A 20,075-nucleotide genomic window follows, 5' to 3' on the forward strand; every position below is an offset into this window, starting at 1 on the left:
AGAGAGAAAATCAGCTGATGATCTTCGAGCACAACACATTTTGGAATCTACAACGAAAAGAGGCACAGACGGTCGTTTTGAAGTGGGGTTGCTGTGGCGATACGATTACGTGGAGTTTCCCGAAAGTAAGCCTATGGCTGAAAAACGATTCAAATGTTTGGAAAAACGGCTCCATCAGAATCCAGCTTTGTACCACTCGGTTCGACAACAAATATTAGCATATCAGCAAAAGGGATACGCACATCAGGCTTCGGAAGCAGAAATTCAATCCTTTGATATCCGACGGACATGGTACCTGCCACTTGGAATTGTACTGAACGATAAAAAGCCGGGAAAAGTTCGTCTAATTTGGGACGCTGCGGCGAAGGTCGAGGGAGTTTCACTGAACAGCATGCTGATGAAAGGTCCAGATCTATTGACTTCTTTATTGTCCGTTTTATTTCGTTATCGAGAAAGGGAGGTGGCCATTTCAGGTGACATCAGAGAGATGTTCCACCAGATGACTGTGCGGAAGGAAGATCGCTCCGCCCAGCTTTTCCTGTGGCGGGACACTCCAGACCAAGATATCCAGACGATGGTAGCCGACGTTGCTATATTCGGTGCCACATGCTCACCTGCACATTCCCAGTATGTGAAAAACTTGAATGCAGCCGAACATGCGGACAGATACCCTAAAGCAGCAGCAGCGATCATGGATTCACACTACGTTGATGATTATCTTCAAAGCGTTGATACACCAGAGGAGGCGATGGAGTTAGTCGAGCAGGTGTCGAAGGTCCATGCCAACGGGGGATTCCAAATAGTTAACTGGTTGTCAAGCTCTAAATTAGTTCTGGAGAAACTAGGTGAAGTGGATCCTGCTAGCGTTAAAGCTTTACGATTTGATGGTGAGTCAGGAGAAGTAGTGGAGGAACGTCTTCTCGGAATGGTTTGGCAACCGATAACAGATACCTTCTCATTCTCACTGGTATTCCGTAAGGAAGTAACTGATTTGATCTTGGGTGAAGTGGTTCCCACAAAACGACAACTTCTTAGACTCGTGATGAGCATTTATGACCCGCTCGGCATGGTTTCAAATTTCGTAATTCATGGTAAAATACTTTTACAAGAAGTTTGGAGATCAAAAACCGGATGGGACGAACCGATTACCCCTGAAAATGTGGCACGTTTCAAGCTTTGGATAGAGTTTTTGAGGAAAATAGAAATGGTCCATATCCATCGATGTTACTTCCCTGGGTATCGCAAAGACAGTTTCCAGAGCCTGCAACTTCATATATTTGTAGACGCTAGTGAGCAGGCGTATGCAGCAGTTGCATTTTTCAGAATTGTGGATTGTGGTGTAGTTCGGTGTACCCTCGTTTCATCTAAGACCAAGGTTGCACCGCTGAAGCTGTTATCTATCCCACGTTTGGAATTACTTGCGGCGGTTTTAGGTGTTCGGATTAGAAAAACGATTGAATTAGAGCATTCACTGGAAGTCAAGCAGACCTTTTTCTGGAGCGACTCTTCAACGGTCCTTGCTTGGATCAGGTCGGATCTACGGAAGTATAGTTTGTATGTGGGACACCGAATCAACGAAATTCTGGAATCGTCTCGAATCGACGAGTGGAGATGGGTTCCAACTCGCCTCAACGTCGCTGACGACGCAACGAAATGGGGGAAAGGACCGTCGTTTGAACCGGAAGGCCGTTGGTTTAGAGCCCCAAGTTTCCTTTATGATGAACAAGAAGAATGGCCTAAAGATCGTGCTGTACCGGAAACAATCGAGGAGGTGCGTTCATTCCGTATCAACACACACGTTTTATCAGAACCGATCGTCGATCCCACTCCCTTTTCCAAATGGGAAAGGCTGCTACGTGCTACAGGCTACGTCCATTGCTTCATCGATTCCAGGAAAATGGAGTCGAAAAAATTGACTAGTGAACACCTAAGAAAAGCGGAGCAAACTTTGTGGAAAGTAGCACAAGCTGAGTTCGGTGAGGAAATTGCAGTTTTGAATTATAACAAGAATGTCACGTTGGAGAAGAAACGGAAAATTAAGAAATCAAGTCCGATAGCAAGCTACAACGCCTTTCTAGATGAAGCAGGCGTCTTGAGAGTAAGTGGGCGTTTGGAAGCGGCTGATTGGTTACCCTATGACGCAAAGTACCCTATAATACTTCCCAAAAATCATCGGATCACCGTTTTGTTACTGGACTGGATGCATCGGAAACACCATCATGCGAATAACGAAACAGTGACCAACGAAATTCGACAGAGGTTTCGAATTCCTCGACTACGAGTACAAGTGCAATTGGCCAAGAAGAACTGCATGTGGTGTCGGGTTTACACGACAGTGCCGGCAGCACCAATAATGGGGCCACTTCCCAGAGTGAGAATCACTCCCTTTCTGCGCCCCTTTACTTATTTGGGAATCGATTATTTCGGGCCATACTTGGTTAAGGTGGGAAGATCAGCAGTGAAACGTTGGGTTGTGCTCTTTACATGCCTGACCATAAGAGCTATACATTTGGAAGTGGCAGCGACGTTGACAAGTGATTCATGTAAGAAGGCGATTCGGCGATTCATTGCTCGTCGAGGTGCGCCTGAAGAAATTTATACGGACAACGGAACCAATTTCTTGGGTGTTAGTCGTGAGCTACAAGCAGAGATGCAGAAAATCAACAACGAACTTAGCAGCACTTTTACCGACACGTCGACGCAGTGGCATTTTATTCCCCCCGCAGCGCCGCATATGGGCGGGTGCTGGGAAAGGATGGTGAGATCGGTTAAGGCAGCATTAGGATCGATACCGACAGAAAGGAAACTTGACGACGAATCACTTAGCACCGTATTGGCGGAAGCAGAACACATGGTGAACTCGAGGCCGTTGACATTTATTCCGCTGGAAACAGAAAATGATGAATCGCTGACACCTAATCATTTTTTGCTGATGAGTTCTCAAGGAGTGCGCCAGGGTATGAAAAAACCAGTAGAACAAGCTGTTGCCTTTAAAAGAAGTTGGGATACGATACAATATGTTCTACAATGCTTCTGGAGACGCTGGATAGTCGAGTACCTACCAACCATTACACGTAGGACAAAATGGTTTGAAGAAGTACGTCCGATAAAAGAGGGTGAGTTGGTTGTAATTGTGGATGAGGGTGTCAGGAATCGTTGGATACGTGGAAAGGTTCTGAAAACTCATTTGGGTAAAGATGGCATAGCCAGAGCCGCAGATCTACAAACAAACAAGGGTATTTTAACCAGACCGTTTACCAAAATCGCACTGCTAGATGTCGGAGTGCATGACACCGATGCAGAGACTACGGTGACATGAGGGGGAGGATGTTGCGTGCTATTTTAGCAATACTGTTTATAGTATATAGAAACCATAATGACAGTGATCTAGATACTTGTCAGAATAGGCTCCACTGCTTTGTAGAACAGGAAATAAAAATGTCATTCTGAAATCGATTGTGAACCATATAGCACGTTTATCGAAAGAGTATATTCGGCTAAACTCACAATCAAAATTAAAACAGTTGTTACGAAAATAGTGACTAGGAGATTTAATATGTAAGTCATTCAAATTTGTTAACCTAATTTAATACTAATCAAAATGAAAAATAATTACAGTTTTGAGCTATCACATCCATAAAATAAAACGGACGATTGCTTCAAATAACTCCGAAAGTTCGCGTAACAACAAGTGTAATTTGGAATGTATAAACAAAATTTCATAGTACAAAACATTTTTGTATTTTCCTCGTGACTATTCACAATTGAAATAATGTTTTTCTCAGAAAGCTGACAATTCGCCATGCCGTTGTAGGGCTATGAAAACGTTCCGTGACGACGGAACGAAAAATCTGTTTTCAACCTAGATTTCTATAACTATTTGATTTTTATATCAAAACCATATGAGAGAAATTTGTGAAAAAATTTTCCGCTACAAATTTCTAGAACATATTTTTGTTTTGCTTAATTGTAATGTGTTTTTTTTCGGAAAAGTCATTTTCTCGCACGTCCTCACGTCACGCTTCATTTTCTGAATAACTTCGGCGCAGCAAATCGGAAAAAGACAAATTTGGATTTGAAATTCAATAATCCTACAATTTTTGGGGTTCTTTGCCTACAAATGAGAAAATTTACATATGCTAAAAATCTATGAAAAAGTATTTTTAAATTTTTGTTAAGCTTTATCTGGAATGTAACTCAAAAGAGACCCGTTGTGACATTTAGGACAAATGATGAGTTTCGAAATGTCATGCCATGTAAGTTCTCAAAGGTCATTCATTGAAGCTCATAAGAATAGATCCTAGAGGGCAAAATACGAGAAGATCATTGTTAATGATTGAGGTTCACTTCCAAAGGTCAACTCGTTCGTTACATTGACATCTTCTTAGTTCCGCCTTCTTTTGACATTGTGCGTAATTATGTATGCAAAAGGCAAAAGGTTGACGAAAAATCGTAGCTGCCCTTCACAGACTTACTGGAGTCTGCTAAGCTTTTTTCCTCTATTCGAAGATAGGTAGCAGCCCCCAAACCTCCCCTTCAATAAATGAAGCAGATTTTAATACACGCTTACAGCTGTTAACAATAACAACAACAATAAGCGACCGAGCTTACGAGTGAAACCTTTCATCAATGCGGGTCAGGTGGTGTCTACAATTAGACGAACATCATAATTTGCACCTGATGCATGGATCTCCGCTATGTTGTAATTGATTTTTTTTTCATGTTTCGTTTCAACAAACAAAAATGCTTGGCGAAGGAATGGAAGACAACGCCATGGCGGTCATTTTTACAGAGGGCCCAGCCTTTGAACAGCCATGCGGACGGCACGCTTTCTGTAGTTAACTAATGGGAAACTGGCGCTAGATGACGACATGAAAACATATTGTTTACATTCTGAGATGCTTAGCTTTGGCAGTGGTTTTTAAATTCATTTAAAGAACATTTCGTGGTCTTTAGTCAATGTTAGATGAATAAATAAATAAAATAATTTTCATACTGCTTTATTTGTATTTCTTATTGTCATATTGTCTTACTGCTAAGTATTCTAAATTATCATTTTGTCATTGGATTTTAATAAAATTTTGGGTTTCAATTTTTCAATTTTCGATCATTTGAGAACCACTCGAATGCAAGCGCGTCCAATAAACTGTTTTATGCATCATGGCATTGTTCGTGCACTGAGGCCAGCAAACCGACACGGACGGACGTGAAAAATAAAATTTGCCCTGCAGAAGTGGAAATGAATCGGATGCAAAGCGCCTTTTTCCCCAGTGATCGCATTAATTCTCAGGCGAAGGGGTTTTGCAATGTGTGGACTGAGGGTAGGTAAAAGAAGATGGAAAAACGCCTCAAAACCAACTTAAATGCCGCAAGACGCGTGTCAATTGTAGATAAGTCTTATTTAGTCGCCTATTATGGTTGTTCAGGTGGATCGCGGTGTAATGCAGATGACGGCGCATGGTGTAATTTCTGGGGCGGTTCATTTAAAGCGATGCTAAGGTGCGTTTAATGGGGTAATTTGGTGCAGACTTGACCTTAACCGACTATATGGTGACATTTGCAGGGCAATTAATTTTTTTTACGGAATATTGGAAAATTTACTCAAAGATACTACTGTGGCAGAATTTGTGGAAATTCATCGACTATCATAACTTCGTAGCTTTTAAGAGTTTATTTAAAGATTTTCTGTTGAATTTACAAAATTGTATGCAAAATCACATGTTTCCATTACCAATTATCGACCCCCTTGTGCTTGGTTTTGAGTTCGATCCGAGTATTTTGTTGTAAAAATATTTGAAACAAATTGGATTGATCCAATTGACCAAAAAAACATAATGAAATTTCGCTTTTGAGAAGCTAGAAAAATACTAATTGAATCATTGTGGGACATTTGTGAACATTTATAATGTCTGATTGGGTCTGATATAGATCCGTTGCTTCCTGAATCAATGTCAGAGAGTTTAAGCCTAAGAGTAACACCTATTAAGCCAACTAGCATTAGAAAAAATTATTGTGGTTTTCTTATGGCATTTTATATGCAGCTAGTTTTCCTCCACAACAAAGGGTGATACGATCAAAGTTTGGTCAATATCAACTTGACGTATTTTTTTCAATTTTGCATTTAAGAAACCTGAACACCCCTCATTTTGAAGGTGTGTGTGTAGAATGATGCTCCTATTTTGATTTGGGAATTCACTTTTCAGTTGTCAAAATGCCGTCCAAGAAAGAAGAGCAGCGTATTAAAAGTTTGCGAAAATCTGAGCTACTCGCACGCAAAGCTGACAAAATCTCTAAAAGTTGCCAAATCAACCGTTACAAATGTAATTAAAGTGTTTGGGGAACTTTTGTCGACAGCCAGGAAGTCTGGATCGGGTGGAAATCGAAAACCGGAAGCCGCTGAGACGACAAAGAGAGTTGCCGGTATTCTCAAGCGAAACCCTAACCTCTCTCTCCGAGATGCCGAAAATAAGCTGGGTGTATCGTCTACAACCGTGCATCGAGCCAAAAAACGAGTTGGACTATCGACTTACAAGAAGGTAGTGACTCCAAATCGCGATGATATACAAAATACGACGGCCAAAGCGCGATCCCGGAGGCTGTACACGACGATGCTGACGAAGTTTGACTGCGTGGTAATGGACGACGAAACCTACGTCAAAGCCGACTACAAGCAGCTTCCGGGACGAGAGTTTTATACGGCAAAAGGAAGGGGAAAGGTAGCAGATATTTTCAAGCACATGAAACTGTCAAAGTTCGCGAAGAAATATCTGGTTTGGCAAGCCATCTGTACCTGTGGCTTGAAAAGCAGCATTTTCATAGCTTCCGGGACTGTCAACCAAGAAATTTACGTAAAAGAGTGTTTGGATAAACGTCTCCTGCCTTTCCTGAAGAAACACGGTTGTTCCGTACTGTTTTGGCCGGATTTGGCATTTTGCCATTACGGTAAAAAGGCCATGGAGTGGTACGCCGCCAACAAAGTGCAGGTGGTTCTCAAGGACAAGAACCCTCCCAACACGCCAGAGCTCTGCCCAATTGAGAAATACTGGGCTTTTGTCAAGCGGAACCTAAAGAAGACAAAAAAAACTGCTAAGGACGAGCACTAGTTCAAGGCAAACTGGCTTGTCAGAACGAACCAAAAACAACGCGAGAAGAAACATTGCAAAACAGTAGTACCGACTGAAAGTACACAACAGTGCTTTTCATAGAAAGTTTGGAGATTAATTTAAATTTTGAATTTCAAATTGATTCTACACCAAATAATCCGGACAGTACGTTTTTACAAAAAAAAAAAAAAAAAAAACAAGTAATAAACGAAAACTTTGTAAGTAGACTTATGAAATAGGACTATCAACACAAACAGTACACTTTAGTATTATCATAAAAATAATTGTAGGATCCCTGATGATGGTGTTGTTAATAGACACCGAAACGTCGGAATAAAATAAACGTCGTTTATGAAAATAAATTGGACTGATTTGCCGTAAATAAAACACTAAAACATACAGTCGACATCTTCAAAATCAACATCCAATGAAATTTTTAACAGATTTTCTACCATTAACAGCATTTTAAAATCAGCGGAAGTCACCATCTTGAATGGTGTCAGATAGCAAAATTTGACTCGTTTAGCCCTTTTACCCAATACCCATATTGTGGGGATTTAATGTCATTTTTATTCGTTTTCAGAATCAGGTGGAAGCCGTCATTTTGGATTTGAAGATGGCGTCAGACAACTAAATTCGACTACAACTTATGGTATCATTCCACCTCATATTCACAAATCATTTACATATATTTTATTTATAAAGTCTGTCCTCATTTACTGTACAAATGATTAAAAACTCAGAAATGAGTTACTCTTCCTAAGCGTGTAATTGGTTGGCTTGCGAGGGAAACGTCAAACTAATTAAACATTTATCTGGCCCATATAAAGCTATTAAGCATTGAATTGACCAACGTCAACGTGACATTAACAGCTTTTATTGGCTCAGTGATCCCCTTCAGTGTAATCAAATCGCTCGGCCTTCATAATTAGTCGGTAAATAAGCGACAGCGAAAAGTAAACTAACTCGCGAGAATTTCCATAAAACTGGTTCACTTTTACTATTGGGCACAATCAGACTTCAAGAGATTGAACATTATTTATTTTAAAGTAGTTTTGTTTATTTTGATCTCATTGGAGATAAGAACTTGATGCGTTAAAAGACATGTGCAAAAACTCATTCAATATTAATAAATTACATGAATGTATGCAGCATTGCTTATAACGCATGGTTTTAAATGGACAAAATCGGATGGCTTTTTTAAGCTGAGTGGTTGAAATTTATTCTAAAGGATTATTTTCAATAATAATCAACTTGTACAATTTATTAAGCTTCCAGTACCGTACAGAATTTACTTAATTTTATACATTTCTAACGTTTCAGAGATTCTTTGGTTGGGAATCATTTTCAAAAAAAGAAAATCATCTATTGAATTTTTAGGATGCATAGGAAAACAAAGCGAAAAATTTCCGTTGGTGATCAAAACGAAAAAAAAATGGAATTTTTTTTAAAGCTGAAATTCATGAGTCTCTGGTTTTGATTTCAAAACAATTTTGGATGACTTATTGACTGTGATAAATTTAATTTATTTTTATATGGGAAAACTCGTTTAAAATTCTATGAAATCTATCCCGCTTGAATTCTGATTCCTCTCATAGATGTTTTGAAACTTGACACATGTGATTCTGCCTCTTCTTAAATATCTAAGTATTCAGTCTCGTTATGGAGAAAAATTTAGAGCACAATTAATAATATGCCCCAAAATAAAACAAAAATTGATTCAAAAATAATATGGAAATGTTTGTTCTTATTGATTAGGCAGTATTATTGAATGAAATACAGAGCTGAACGAGTTGACGATTTCGTTTCTCAAAATTCAAGTTAAAAAATGAATTATAATTCATACAAGATACCATTTTATTAAAAATAATAATGAAAAATTTGAAAATAGTGATTTTGTAAACCATTTGCTTGAAGAAAAAATAACAGAAAAAAAATTAAAAAAAGAGTCAAAACCTTACAAAAATTCAAATGAATATGGCAATGATTTTACTCATGACAATTCTCAGAACATGTATGTTGGAATTTGCCAATAGAGCTAAGAGCCAAAACTTTTTTTTTATTGTAAGATAAAGAAAAAATCATGACATCTTAGGAAATGTGATTGTAAAATGCAAAAATATAGAAGGAAATAAAGTTTCGAATAGTTGAATCGAAGTGTTTGAATTTGTTGTTAGAAAACTTCTAATAAGTTAAAGTCGAAAGAACGGGTTGAGATGGAAGGTCTTTGAATAGATAAGTGGTGAAACGAGAGGTCTAGCGTTATACAATCAAACAACATTATTATTTTCCAGTTGAGTCGGAGCACTTATTTAACGAGTACATGGTCACCACAATATATTTAACCTATCGACGTATCATATTAGCAAAAGTCAATCTGACATGTGTCACCTTATGAATTTACGTTGGATTGGGAGGACCAACATGAAAAGTGTTCTGAAGGATCACTTCATGAATTTCCTTTGGATCGGGAGGACTAACAGGGAAAGTGTTCTGAGAGATTACATTACGAACTTACGTTGGACTTGGAAGATTGATTCACGTATCAAAAAGGTCTGATACTAATATAGATTTGGATTGAATAAGACATCTGTGGAAAAAGGCTCTAAGAGTATATCTGAACCATAAATTGAAGAAAGTTTACGAATGGCTAGAGAAATAAAAGTACCACGATATTTGATAGTTACGAGCTAGTTTGCTTCTTAGTATATTTAAAACGTTATATAAAACTGTTGGGGAAATAAACTGATTCAAAGTGAGCGTTGAGTCAAAAGATTTAAATATGGACATGACTGGTGTGTGTTAACTGTGCATACATCGTTTTTTTGTTCAAGGATCGAGGAAGAGAAATAAAATATCTGGGTGTTTGCATATTCTCTGTTTAAATTTTTCAAAAAAATTGTTTCCGTTTTAACTTTAAATCTTTTTGTAGGGGGGAGATGTGTAGCCGATGATTGCGAGCACGACGCTTTCTCGGCTGATAGACCATTCTGAGTTGGCCAACTCCCCCCATCATCCTTACTGCATGCATACACGACGGCTAAGCTGTCGTGTTGTGAGCGGTCGTCAGTCAACGTACGATCTTCAGTGAGGCACGACGTGTGCTATGCAAAACCTACGCATTTTAGATCTGCCTAATTTTAAGGCAAGACCATTTTATAGCGACTTAGATCTCATCCGACCTATGCGAATAGGATATTCGCGGTTGATCCGAGCGAAGAAATTTAGAACCATTCGCACCGCAACCGCAACCGCAAAATTTTGAACTTATCGCTGAAGAAGGTGGAAAAACTGGAGACAATTCCAGTGTATATTTACGAAGGAAATAGGGACCTGGTAAGACAATGAGGGAACTTGAATGTGAATAATAAATGATTAATAGGCTTAAAAGTATATAATGGATTGATCTATTTGCTTCAGAGTTCTAAAACGATAACATAACAACATAAAATATAACTTCACTAATCGTTAAGGCATCCTGGCTATGTTGCTAAGAAATCTACGGTTTAAAATACATTTCTGGTAACAATGTAGCATTGACGTTGTACAAGAGTATCTTTCACTTTAACCGTATGTTAAGCTGATATTAAGCCGCCCATTGCTTAATGAACTACTTCAGAGGCGAATCTACCAAGCAAGCCTCTCTAATAAAATAAATAAAATTAAAAGAACTACTTATAACTTTTCATTTGAAGTAGATAGACATTGGAATCAATTTTGAAAACTCCAAATTAATAATCTCTTGTCAACTATTCTCTGATTGATAGACTTTGAATAATACATCCGAACATCAATGTTTCGACAGAATTTTCAATATTCCACCTGTCCGGATGTCACGTTCATTAATTAAACATATCAAGTACCGGGTATAGCCCGGTCTATAGCGAAATCGCGATGAAAATTGCACAATTTGCTAATTTATTAGCAGCATTCGTCCACCGATTTGTTCCGTCCGAAAGACCACCTGAGGGCTGAGGTTTTCTAGCTTGGGTACTGCTTCTTCGTATTTTTTTCAAACGTTTCGATTCGATCTAGCGATGTCTCTTCTCACCTTCTACATGAGCCCTTAGCATACCGTACTCGATTATTGGCATTTAAGGAGATATTTTTTGTGTGTGGAAAACCGCTTGCCCCGACACATAAATTGCACTTGTTAGACAGGAGGAACACACAGATTAGAAGTGATACACACGTGATATTTATTGCTGGTACATGGACAAAATCATTGCTCAGTGGTTTTTAGAAACTATCATAAGACCTTCCCAGCAGATGGCTCGTTGAGAGGATGAGAGGTTTATGACAGATTTTATGCAAGGTTTTTTAGGAAAAATTTAAATCACTGTAGGACAAAGTTGTTTGAAAATGTTTTGTTTATATAAGTGCTGAGATCCCGTTCGATCAGTCGAAGGGTATCGATTCAAGTTTTTTGAGCAAAGAGAAATTTTTTGTGTCGAAGTTCCTTTGTGGTAGTACATACCTGAGAGCTGAGAAGCTGAAATTGAGAAGAAAGAAAAAAAAATTATTTGATGTATCAATCGTTGGTGTGGATAATTTTTAAATTATTTGAAATCTGTAAATGTATGTTTTAAACAGAATCTTATTTTGGATTAGCTTCAATATGAAATTCATGCAAAAATTCTTTAAAAGGTAACACATTTGTATAAAAAAAAATTATAATTCAAAACACGGTAGAAATAGACAAGGTAGGCTACTAACACGAGTAAACAACTCATTTGAATGTAAACAAGTGACGTCATTACTATCTTCAAATAGCGTGCCAGGCAAAATTTTTGCGCGCCTAAGATAATGTTGCATACACCGAGGATCACTAGATGGATAGTAATGACGACATTATCGGGATGATATCACCTTATTATATTGTACACCAAGAATTCAAAAACTTTTTGTTCGTTTGCATTGCAAGTTTTCGCTTGTGAGACAAAATACGCTTGGCCTACTAAGAGCAAGTTCACTGGTGTTGGGAAAAAAGTGGTAGAAATTTTGACACTTACGGCACATTTTGGAAATTTTCCCTTGCAAAAACATTTTCAGGATCTGTGGCCTTCTAGTTTTTTTACAACACGTGTTGTATTTTCGCATGCTGTGATGCAAAAATAGCTATATTTCTATTACATACGGCTGAAATAGAAACAGTGTTGTAAAAAAAAATATAACGCCCCAAGATCTTGAAAACATTTTTGCATGGTAAAATTTTCAAAATGTCAAAATTTCTACCACTTTTTCCCAACACCAGTGAACTTGCTCTAATGTATAGTGGTAGGTGTAACTCTATTTATATCTACCACTGCATATAAAGGTTGCCGAAATCACAGAGAAATCTATAATATCACAGAATTTTAAACCAAATTTCATCACAGAATCTTTGTCACAGAACACAGAATTTTCGAAATAATCACAGATTTCACAGAATTTTAAAATTAAGGACGTTTTTTCAAAATTACATTTTTTATGTCAATATAAATTTGGGATAATAATCTTTGAATTGGAATATTTTGATAAAATTGATAATTAAATTTTCTGAAGTAAAATGTAAAAAGACGAAATTTGACATGGCTTTTGAATGAAATTAATGTAAAAAGCATCACAAAAATCCATCACAGTGTTAAAATCACAGAAAGTCAGAAGTTTTTTCGTAAAAAACAGAATTTTTTTTCGGTCATCTTGCAGAGCATAGTTGTTGATCCGTATCGAACAAAAATTTGGTGTGTGATGATAATGCATCTAATAATATTCTATCCGCTCATTTTCACCATCTTTCATTCCTTCTAATTTTATATCCGTTTATTAAAAAAAAATCGTTATCTTAAGCTGTTCTTACTTAAAAGCACATCACTTTTCATCGAAAAGGCCGATAAATTAAAGGGCGAACACGAAATTATTGCGACACCGCAAATGTCATGAAAATTTTCTCATAATGTTAAGAATCAAATCAAAATTTGAGGGTAGTTTATTTTTACTTCAAAAATCGAAAGAAAAGTTAAACTATGGAGCCTTGAGTATAGAATTGAACGCATTTTTGCTTGATGTCCTCCATCAAAGTCTTTAAAGTGTCATCCGGTACCAGTTTCCCAGTTTTTTCCATATTCTTAACATGTCCTTCTCGTCTTTGACTGTCTTCTTGCTCTTCCGAAGTTCCCACTTTATTATTGCCCAGAACTGCTCCACCGGGCGCAGCTCCGGACAGTTTGGCGGGCCCATGTCCTTTGGAACAAAATGGACAGAATTGGCATCACTTTTAGATTAGTGGCATGATGTCAAATCTAGCCAAAATAGCTTCGTCGTGCTGCCGTGAAAAAGGCAAAGGGCGCTTCTCGAGGCACTCAGATTTGTAGATCACGCTATTTACTGTGCCTTTTGTCACGAAAGGCTCACTCCTCAATCCGCAAGAGCAGATGGACTACCTAACGAGATATTTTGAGGCAAACTTCGACATTTTCTTCTTCTTAAATTTGCCGTCCACATCGAACTTGCTCTTGCCGGCGATAAACTTCAACCCCGGAATTGTCTTAAAATCGGCTTTAATATACGTTTCGTCGTCCATCACACAGTAGCGATATAAGAATTGTACCACTATGTGTTCTGAAACCCCTTTAATATCTTTGAAAACCTTTGGAATTCTAGAAAACTCCTTCAAATGCAGTTATCTATTCAAATAATTCGTAGAAGCATTATTATTCACTTTGATACAGTATTTTTTTTAAATAATCTGGTTTTTGCTGAAAACCTCATGTGGTACTATTCTTATATCGCACCCCTTTTTTACATTTTTGGTCTTCAAAGCCAATTGCTACGTCCAAAAAAAGTAAACTTATGCTTGATTTATCCGTTAAACAATTCAGAAAAAACTGTAGAAGAAAATGTTTGTGATTTTCAATCATTCATATTTCAACAAGTAAAACACATAGTGTGACTATTCTTATTTCGCTCAATGTATTACGGCTCTTATTCATTGAATTAAAGTATCAAAAATAAATTAATTTCTTCTAACTGACCATGAAAACTAATCAACAATAAATATGATAACTTTGATAATAAGCATTAGTTGAATCAACAATATCCATAGTTGAGCTCATAAAATCATTCATAAAAATATAACTTAATCTATCATATCTATTGTTCAAACAACATTACCCCTACAGTTAAATGAACTATAACTATTGTTAAATGCAGAAGACCAATCATGAAGCTTAATTTTAAATCAACAGATTTTCAGTTATCTTTTTTGAGAATTAAGTATGTTGTCGTTGAAACTTAAGAATTTTAGTATGAAAATAAATTAATTTTAACAATGTTTTTTTTATTTGAAATATAACTTTGTCAAAACTCTAGCTAATCAAAAAAATTATTGCAAAATGAAGTTGAAAATGACTTTAAAAAATAACCATAAGAAAATAACCCAAGTAACCAAAAGTCGCATAAATACTTAGTCTTGTACATTGAAAGTTCACACTTAGCTGAATAAAAGGTACTCGAGAGAAAGGAAAATAAGTGCTTGATTTGGACTTCTGAACGAACATAAAAAGTCTAAACAAGTAGCGTAGAAAAATTGTGTGCGTTCCCAGTACCTCAAAAAAGCCAGGATACAATTTAGAGAATTTAGACAAACTTCTTACGAGTTATTTGCTTCCAAGCAAAAATGCTTACGAACTTTTTGGTTCCATGAAGAACTTGTTACGAACTGTTTGGTTCCATGAGGAACTGCTATAGAACTTAATTCACTCAAGTTTAGTTTCAATTCTACTAGTTTGATTTGGAAAAAGTTTATGCATCCTTTTGGTGAATATTTAGGTACGATTGTTTACTTTTTTTTATATCGCCTGCTTTGAAAAGGCGACAGTTCTAAATTTATTTTATATTGATTTTTAACCCTCCAAAGCTGTTTGGGTCAATATGATCCGAATCACTAATTTCAAAAAACTTTATCACCATTCCAATATACTGAAGAACTGGGAATTTTGACAGACCAAACAATCTATGAAAATAATAATCGAATTAAAATTTGGGTTTTGAAAATCGATTTATTGGGAAATGAAATACAGCTAACCAAAGTAAAATTTGGATTTGGATTTTAAACATCAATGAAACACTTAAATACAGGAAAGCTGTCAGAATTTACGAGTATTTTAAAAATAAAATTTTTTTTTTTTTTTTTTTTTTTTTTTTCTTATTATAGAGACTTTCAGCCTTGGGCTGGTTCGTCTCTTTCTAAGCGCACATCTTTCGAAGTAATGATGGCTAGCATCTCACAAATGCTAAAACCACCAGACCACAGAAAGTGTACTATGTATGCCATGACCGGGATTCGATCTCATGAACTTTAGCGTAGATGACTTGAACTCTAACCACTACGCCGAAGCCGCTGGCTTAAAAATAAAATTGATTTTTCGGACTTTCTACTTTCTCACCCAGTTTCTGATAACCTGGTAGTACATATCGACTCATTTTGAAATGTTGAGTAATAATAATAAATTACCTGCACAATGAATATAATATCAACAAAATCGGTTGACATTTACAGTCAGGAAAAAGAAATCAAATTACAACTCAAATTTCCCCGAAACGGATATTTAGCGAACGGCTTTGGAAGGTTAAAATAACAGCAATCTAAGCATTGGCCATGGTATAGAGGAAGCGTGTTCAGTGTTCTCTTCGTTGGTTCAGGTTCAAATCTTCAAGCATGCAAAATTTTCAAGAGAGCATAAAACTTATTCACAGTTGAAGCAAAGTTCAATTCGAATTAATTGATATAAAAATCCAAAGCAAGAAAAAGCATGATTCTTTTTCCATTAATTTTTTATTCGAGGTTTCACGTGGATGCTCAATAGCCTTCTACTCAGCCTCAACTATGGACATTGGAATTATCAATAAAAATATAAATTTGAAGCTTAGTAAGAACGATTTTCATCCGTTGAAAAAAGCTGAATAAGCTTCAAAGAACCCGTTTTATGAAATTTTGATTACTTGGATTAGCTACTAATCAAATTATTCTCAAAAAAAACTGTCCTTTAATGAAATTTACACCTCGAAGGAATTTACTTTAAAATCCAAATCGAACTCCACGTTCACAATAAAGCTGACAAAAGAGACTTTTAACTGAATTTCAAAATGCAACAAGTTGAAATATGTTCTGGCACAAGATTCCACGCGTGTTACGAGTTTGGCTCCTTAAAACCTTAAAGTAGGAGCCGTTTCGAATAAAGGATTAACAAAAAAAAAAGATTCCACGTAAAATTTGGGCCAGATTATACTGCAGAAAGCGGTCGCTCAACAAATTTGAAGTTTGTATGAAATTATGTGTTTTAATAATTATGGTCTTTATCAACCGTTTTTTTTTTTAATTTGAGTATTTTTAAAGCTTTATTTATGGCAATATTTCATCTGAAGATCGCATTTCAATTAGAGTTATCTTAAACAGTTATTAAGCTTCAAAAACCTCTTTCAGAAGCCTATTTTTTAAATGCCCTTCAGAAGCCTATTTTTTAAAAATCGATATTTTTTTCTGCCTTAACATTTATTGAAATAGTACCTTGAGATAAAATATTTGTCATAAAAGCTTCGTGCAAAACTAAATAGACAAAACATCGGCCGATAGAGACTTAAGAAATTGGTGCTAAACTGGCATATTTCTTCTCTATCCGTGGTTCGATCCCTGAAATTATGCATTGGAGTTGTTGCTAGGCCTAGGATCAGTTTTAGCTTGCGACTCATAAGGTTTACATAATTTTGATTTGAACACTCTAATGTTCATTAACAAACTTTCAATAGATCGAAGCATTTTGAAATAACTATTTATTGTTCTTTCCTTCCTTCCTTAAATACTAAAAAGATTTTGAAACACATTAAAACGCTTTTAGTAAGTTGGTCCTAGTATTGATTTTTTTTTAAATATTATACACGGGATCGCACAAATAAATTTTAAATAAAACTGATGTGCGCAGTGTTGCAATTTTTTTCTGTTTGCATGCCATTTGTGATTCAATGCCGCTATCTTTTTTTGGGGAGAAACGGATCTAGTTTATCACCAAATCACTTCATTTGTTGAGTTTCCTAGCTTTTTAAGTAAATTTAGTATTAATTTTGAAATAAGTTTATTTGGTAACAAATCAACGGATCACATGTTGGTCCCAATGATTAAATGGGTACAAAACCAAATAATAAAAAATTACACTTTGGATTATTTTATGGAGCTGAAATTAAAACTTCGTGACATCACAACGCTTTGCTAAACCGTGCTTAAAAAAAACTGACGTGTTGTACGTCCGTCACGGAACTAAATTGCTTGAAAATTGATTGAAATCAAAATAAAATAAAAAAATAATAATAAATAGCGATTTGTTAGTTGTAATGAATTAATATTTTCTCAATTTTTCATAAAATTTGATCGAATAGAAAAGCAGAAAAGTACGGTTTTATCAAAAAAAAAATCAGAATGTCTTTTGCTTAATCGTTCAATACAAATACTTTTTCTTTCAAATTGTAGCAATTTTAATTCTGAAGGTATAATTTTTTTTTCAATGTGCGCATATTTACATACAATAAACCAAAAATTGATTTGCAAACGTTGTGGCTTCACTCTGGAATGGGTTATAAGTATTGTCGAATGCACAAAAAACCATTATGTATCACATATGTATATGTAGGGGAGAGTGGGGATACTTGATCCCCTTTTCTTATTTTCACCATAACTTTTTGGAAAAATTTAGCAACTCGCCGTCTTTGACATTTCCTGACAGCTTGTAACTTCAAATTTCTATGCTCCAAAAATTAGAACGATACTTGAACCCGTTGATGAACTAGAAGCATTTTCGTGGGAGTAAAAATATTGCGATTTTTCTGAAGTTAGGGGAGACTTGATGCTCTATTGAAGGAGACTTGATCTTTTATTCAGGAAGCCCTAATCCTTCTATGAAAATCAAACAAAACCCCAAGATAGAATGTTAATTGACTATTTTGGTCATGTTTGTTCTCATTTCACAATTTATAGCAGACATAAGAAGAAAATTTTATAACTTTGTCTCAACGATAATAACATTGCATACTTAAAGGCGCTATTTTTTATAATTAAGAGAAAATTAATTATTTTTGCTCTTTTCTTCAGACAATTGTTTGATAAATATTAGTTTTTGGATAAATATTAGTAATTTCGTAATCAGCAATCATAACGATCAATTCAGAAGAAGAATATGCCGTTTGGAAGGGGGATCAATGGTACCCATAATCAACATTTTAGAAAACTTTTTCTGAAAAAGTTGAGAGTTTTCTATTGCTTTGAAAATAAGGCATTATGAAGTTCATTTTACGTTTGAACGATTGATACATTGGAACAAACATTTTTATCATAATTTTCCCATGTAAGGAACATTTTAAAGTGATGAAAAAAGATCTTCAAGTTACATTTTGTGAAATTTTGCAAACAAAGTTCAATTACTCAAACAATTATTTTGTTAAAAAATTTTAAACTACAAGCATTGTTATTTTGCTCATTTTGGCACATTTTTCTTAAATATTTGATCTTTGTAAGACATTCCAGTTTCGAGATATAGCTAAGGAATCAAGTATCCTTATTCTCCCCTATAGCTTATATTTATAGTTGGTTGAGAAGCAATCAAAAATACGTTTGAATAAAAGAGGTAAATTGTTGGAAATACTATACTTTTCTTTACGTGTAATTATCCTTACATTATGCAAACATCTTTAGAGGTTAAGTTGACTAACATTATACTCATTCTAAAACAATCGACCCACAGATTTTTTGAGCAGGACCGAGATTTGATCTATTGGCGTAGAAGATTCGAACTCTTATCAATACGTCTCAGGCAGGACTTATATTTCTAGATGGTTTTTCCATCCTTTGTCTTATTTCAACGATAAGTAGTTGTGTTTCATTTTGCAAAATACAAAAAACAACTGTTCCAAAGTAGAAAACCCACAACGTTAGAGTCTTTTGCTGGATAATGATGATGCACTATTAAACGACATCGAAAATAAAGATGAGTAGAACAGTTTGTGGTTCATACACAGTGGAAATTAATTTTATCAACGACAGCATCCCTTGGCTATGGTTAAGTCCCCATGAACATGTATGCTAGCTTTTTACAATACCTGCCAGCAAGATTGACCGATCGTTTGTCTTTTAGATATCTTTAGCAAAAGAGCTGCTCAACAATACATACATACCATCGTGGAATTCTTCGGCAACATGTCTGACAACTCGAGTATGGATCACGCTTATTTTGCTGAATAATCTCGCGGTTGTTCCCGTGATCAGATCAACAAGTGTGTAGCACTGCTGCCCAAAGGGCGATTGACGACCTTGAGAGCTGTTCGTTATATAACACGAAAAGAATGCTGTTGTCTTGTTCGAACCTTATCTGTGATGAGGATCTAGGTCATTAGAATATGTGTATTTTATTAATCTTAAGGAGGGAAAAATCATTCGTTAGTTGACAATTCCTAGGAAATGAAAATTCATCAACACTAGGAAACGGGTTACGCAACATTTCAATCCAATTTATCCTATCTATAACGATTCAACCGGCAGCTGTCCATTCGATATGCCTAAATAAAAAGTTCATCTAGTACCGGAACCAAGTACCGACAGCCTTGACGTCCATCCTCTCTCTTCCTTTCTGTTTACTATTTCTAATTCTTCGACACAAACACCCCGCATGTTAGCCGTCCTTCATCGCTTGGAAGTAAAAATGCGAGGCCGTTAAAGCTTAGTCAGCCAGCATTAGTCAGATCACTCTCACCTTTGTTGTATGTCGGAAAGAAATTTGAAACCTCCATGACGAACAAAGTCACTTACCTAGTGAGTTGTTAGTGAGTAGCCAATGGCCGGTTCAGGTTTGCTAAGTAAGGTTTTTTTTACTTCTGCTGAAGAAACTTAGCCAATGACAACCGACTCGTAGACTGGATTAGATTACCCGGCTGCATACGTCGGTTTCAATC

General features: G+C 36.1%; 1 protein-coding gene across 4 annotated transcripts in view; it reads right to left on the reverse strand.

The window, feature by feature from the left end:
• The window catches only part of LOC129758813 (uncharacterized), a 147,499-nt gene that overhangs the window by 24,838 nt on the left and 102,586 nt on the right, over positions 1–20,075 (reverse strand). For all 4 annotated transcript variants that reach the window (XM_055756443.1, XM_055756445.1, XM_055756444.1 and 1 more), the window contains one exon: positions 11,581–11,595. In XM_055756443.1, coding sequence (XP_055612418.1) covers positions 11,581–11,595 — 15 coding nt within the window. The remainder of the gene's footprint in view (positions 1–11,580; positions 11,596–20,075) is intronic.

Source organism: Uranotaenia lowii, chromosome 3 (assembly GCF_029784155.1).
Source record: "Uranotaenia lowii strain MFRU-FL chromosome 3, ASM2978415v1, whole genome shotgun sequence".
Lineage (NCBI taxonomy): Eukaryota > Metazoa > Arthropoda > Insecta > Diptera > Culicidae > Uranotaenia > Uranotaenia lowii.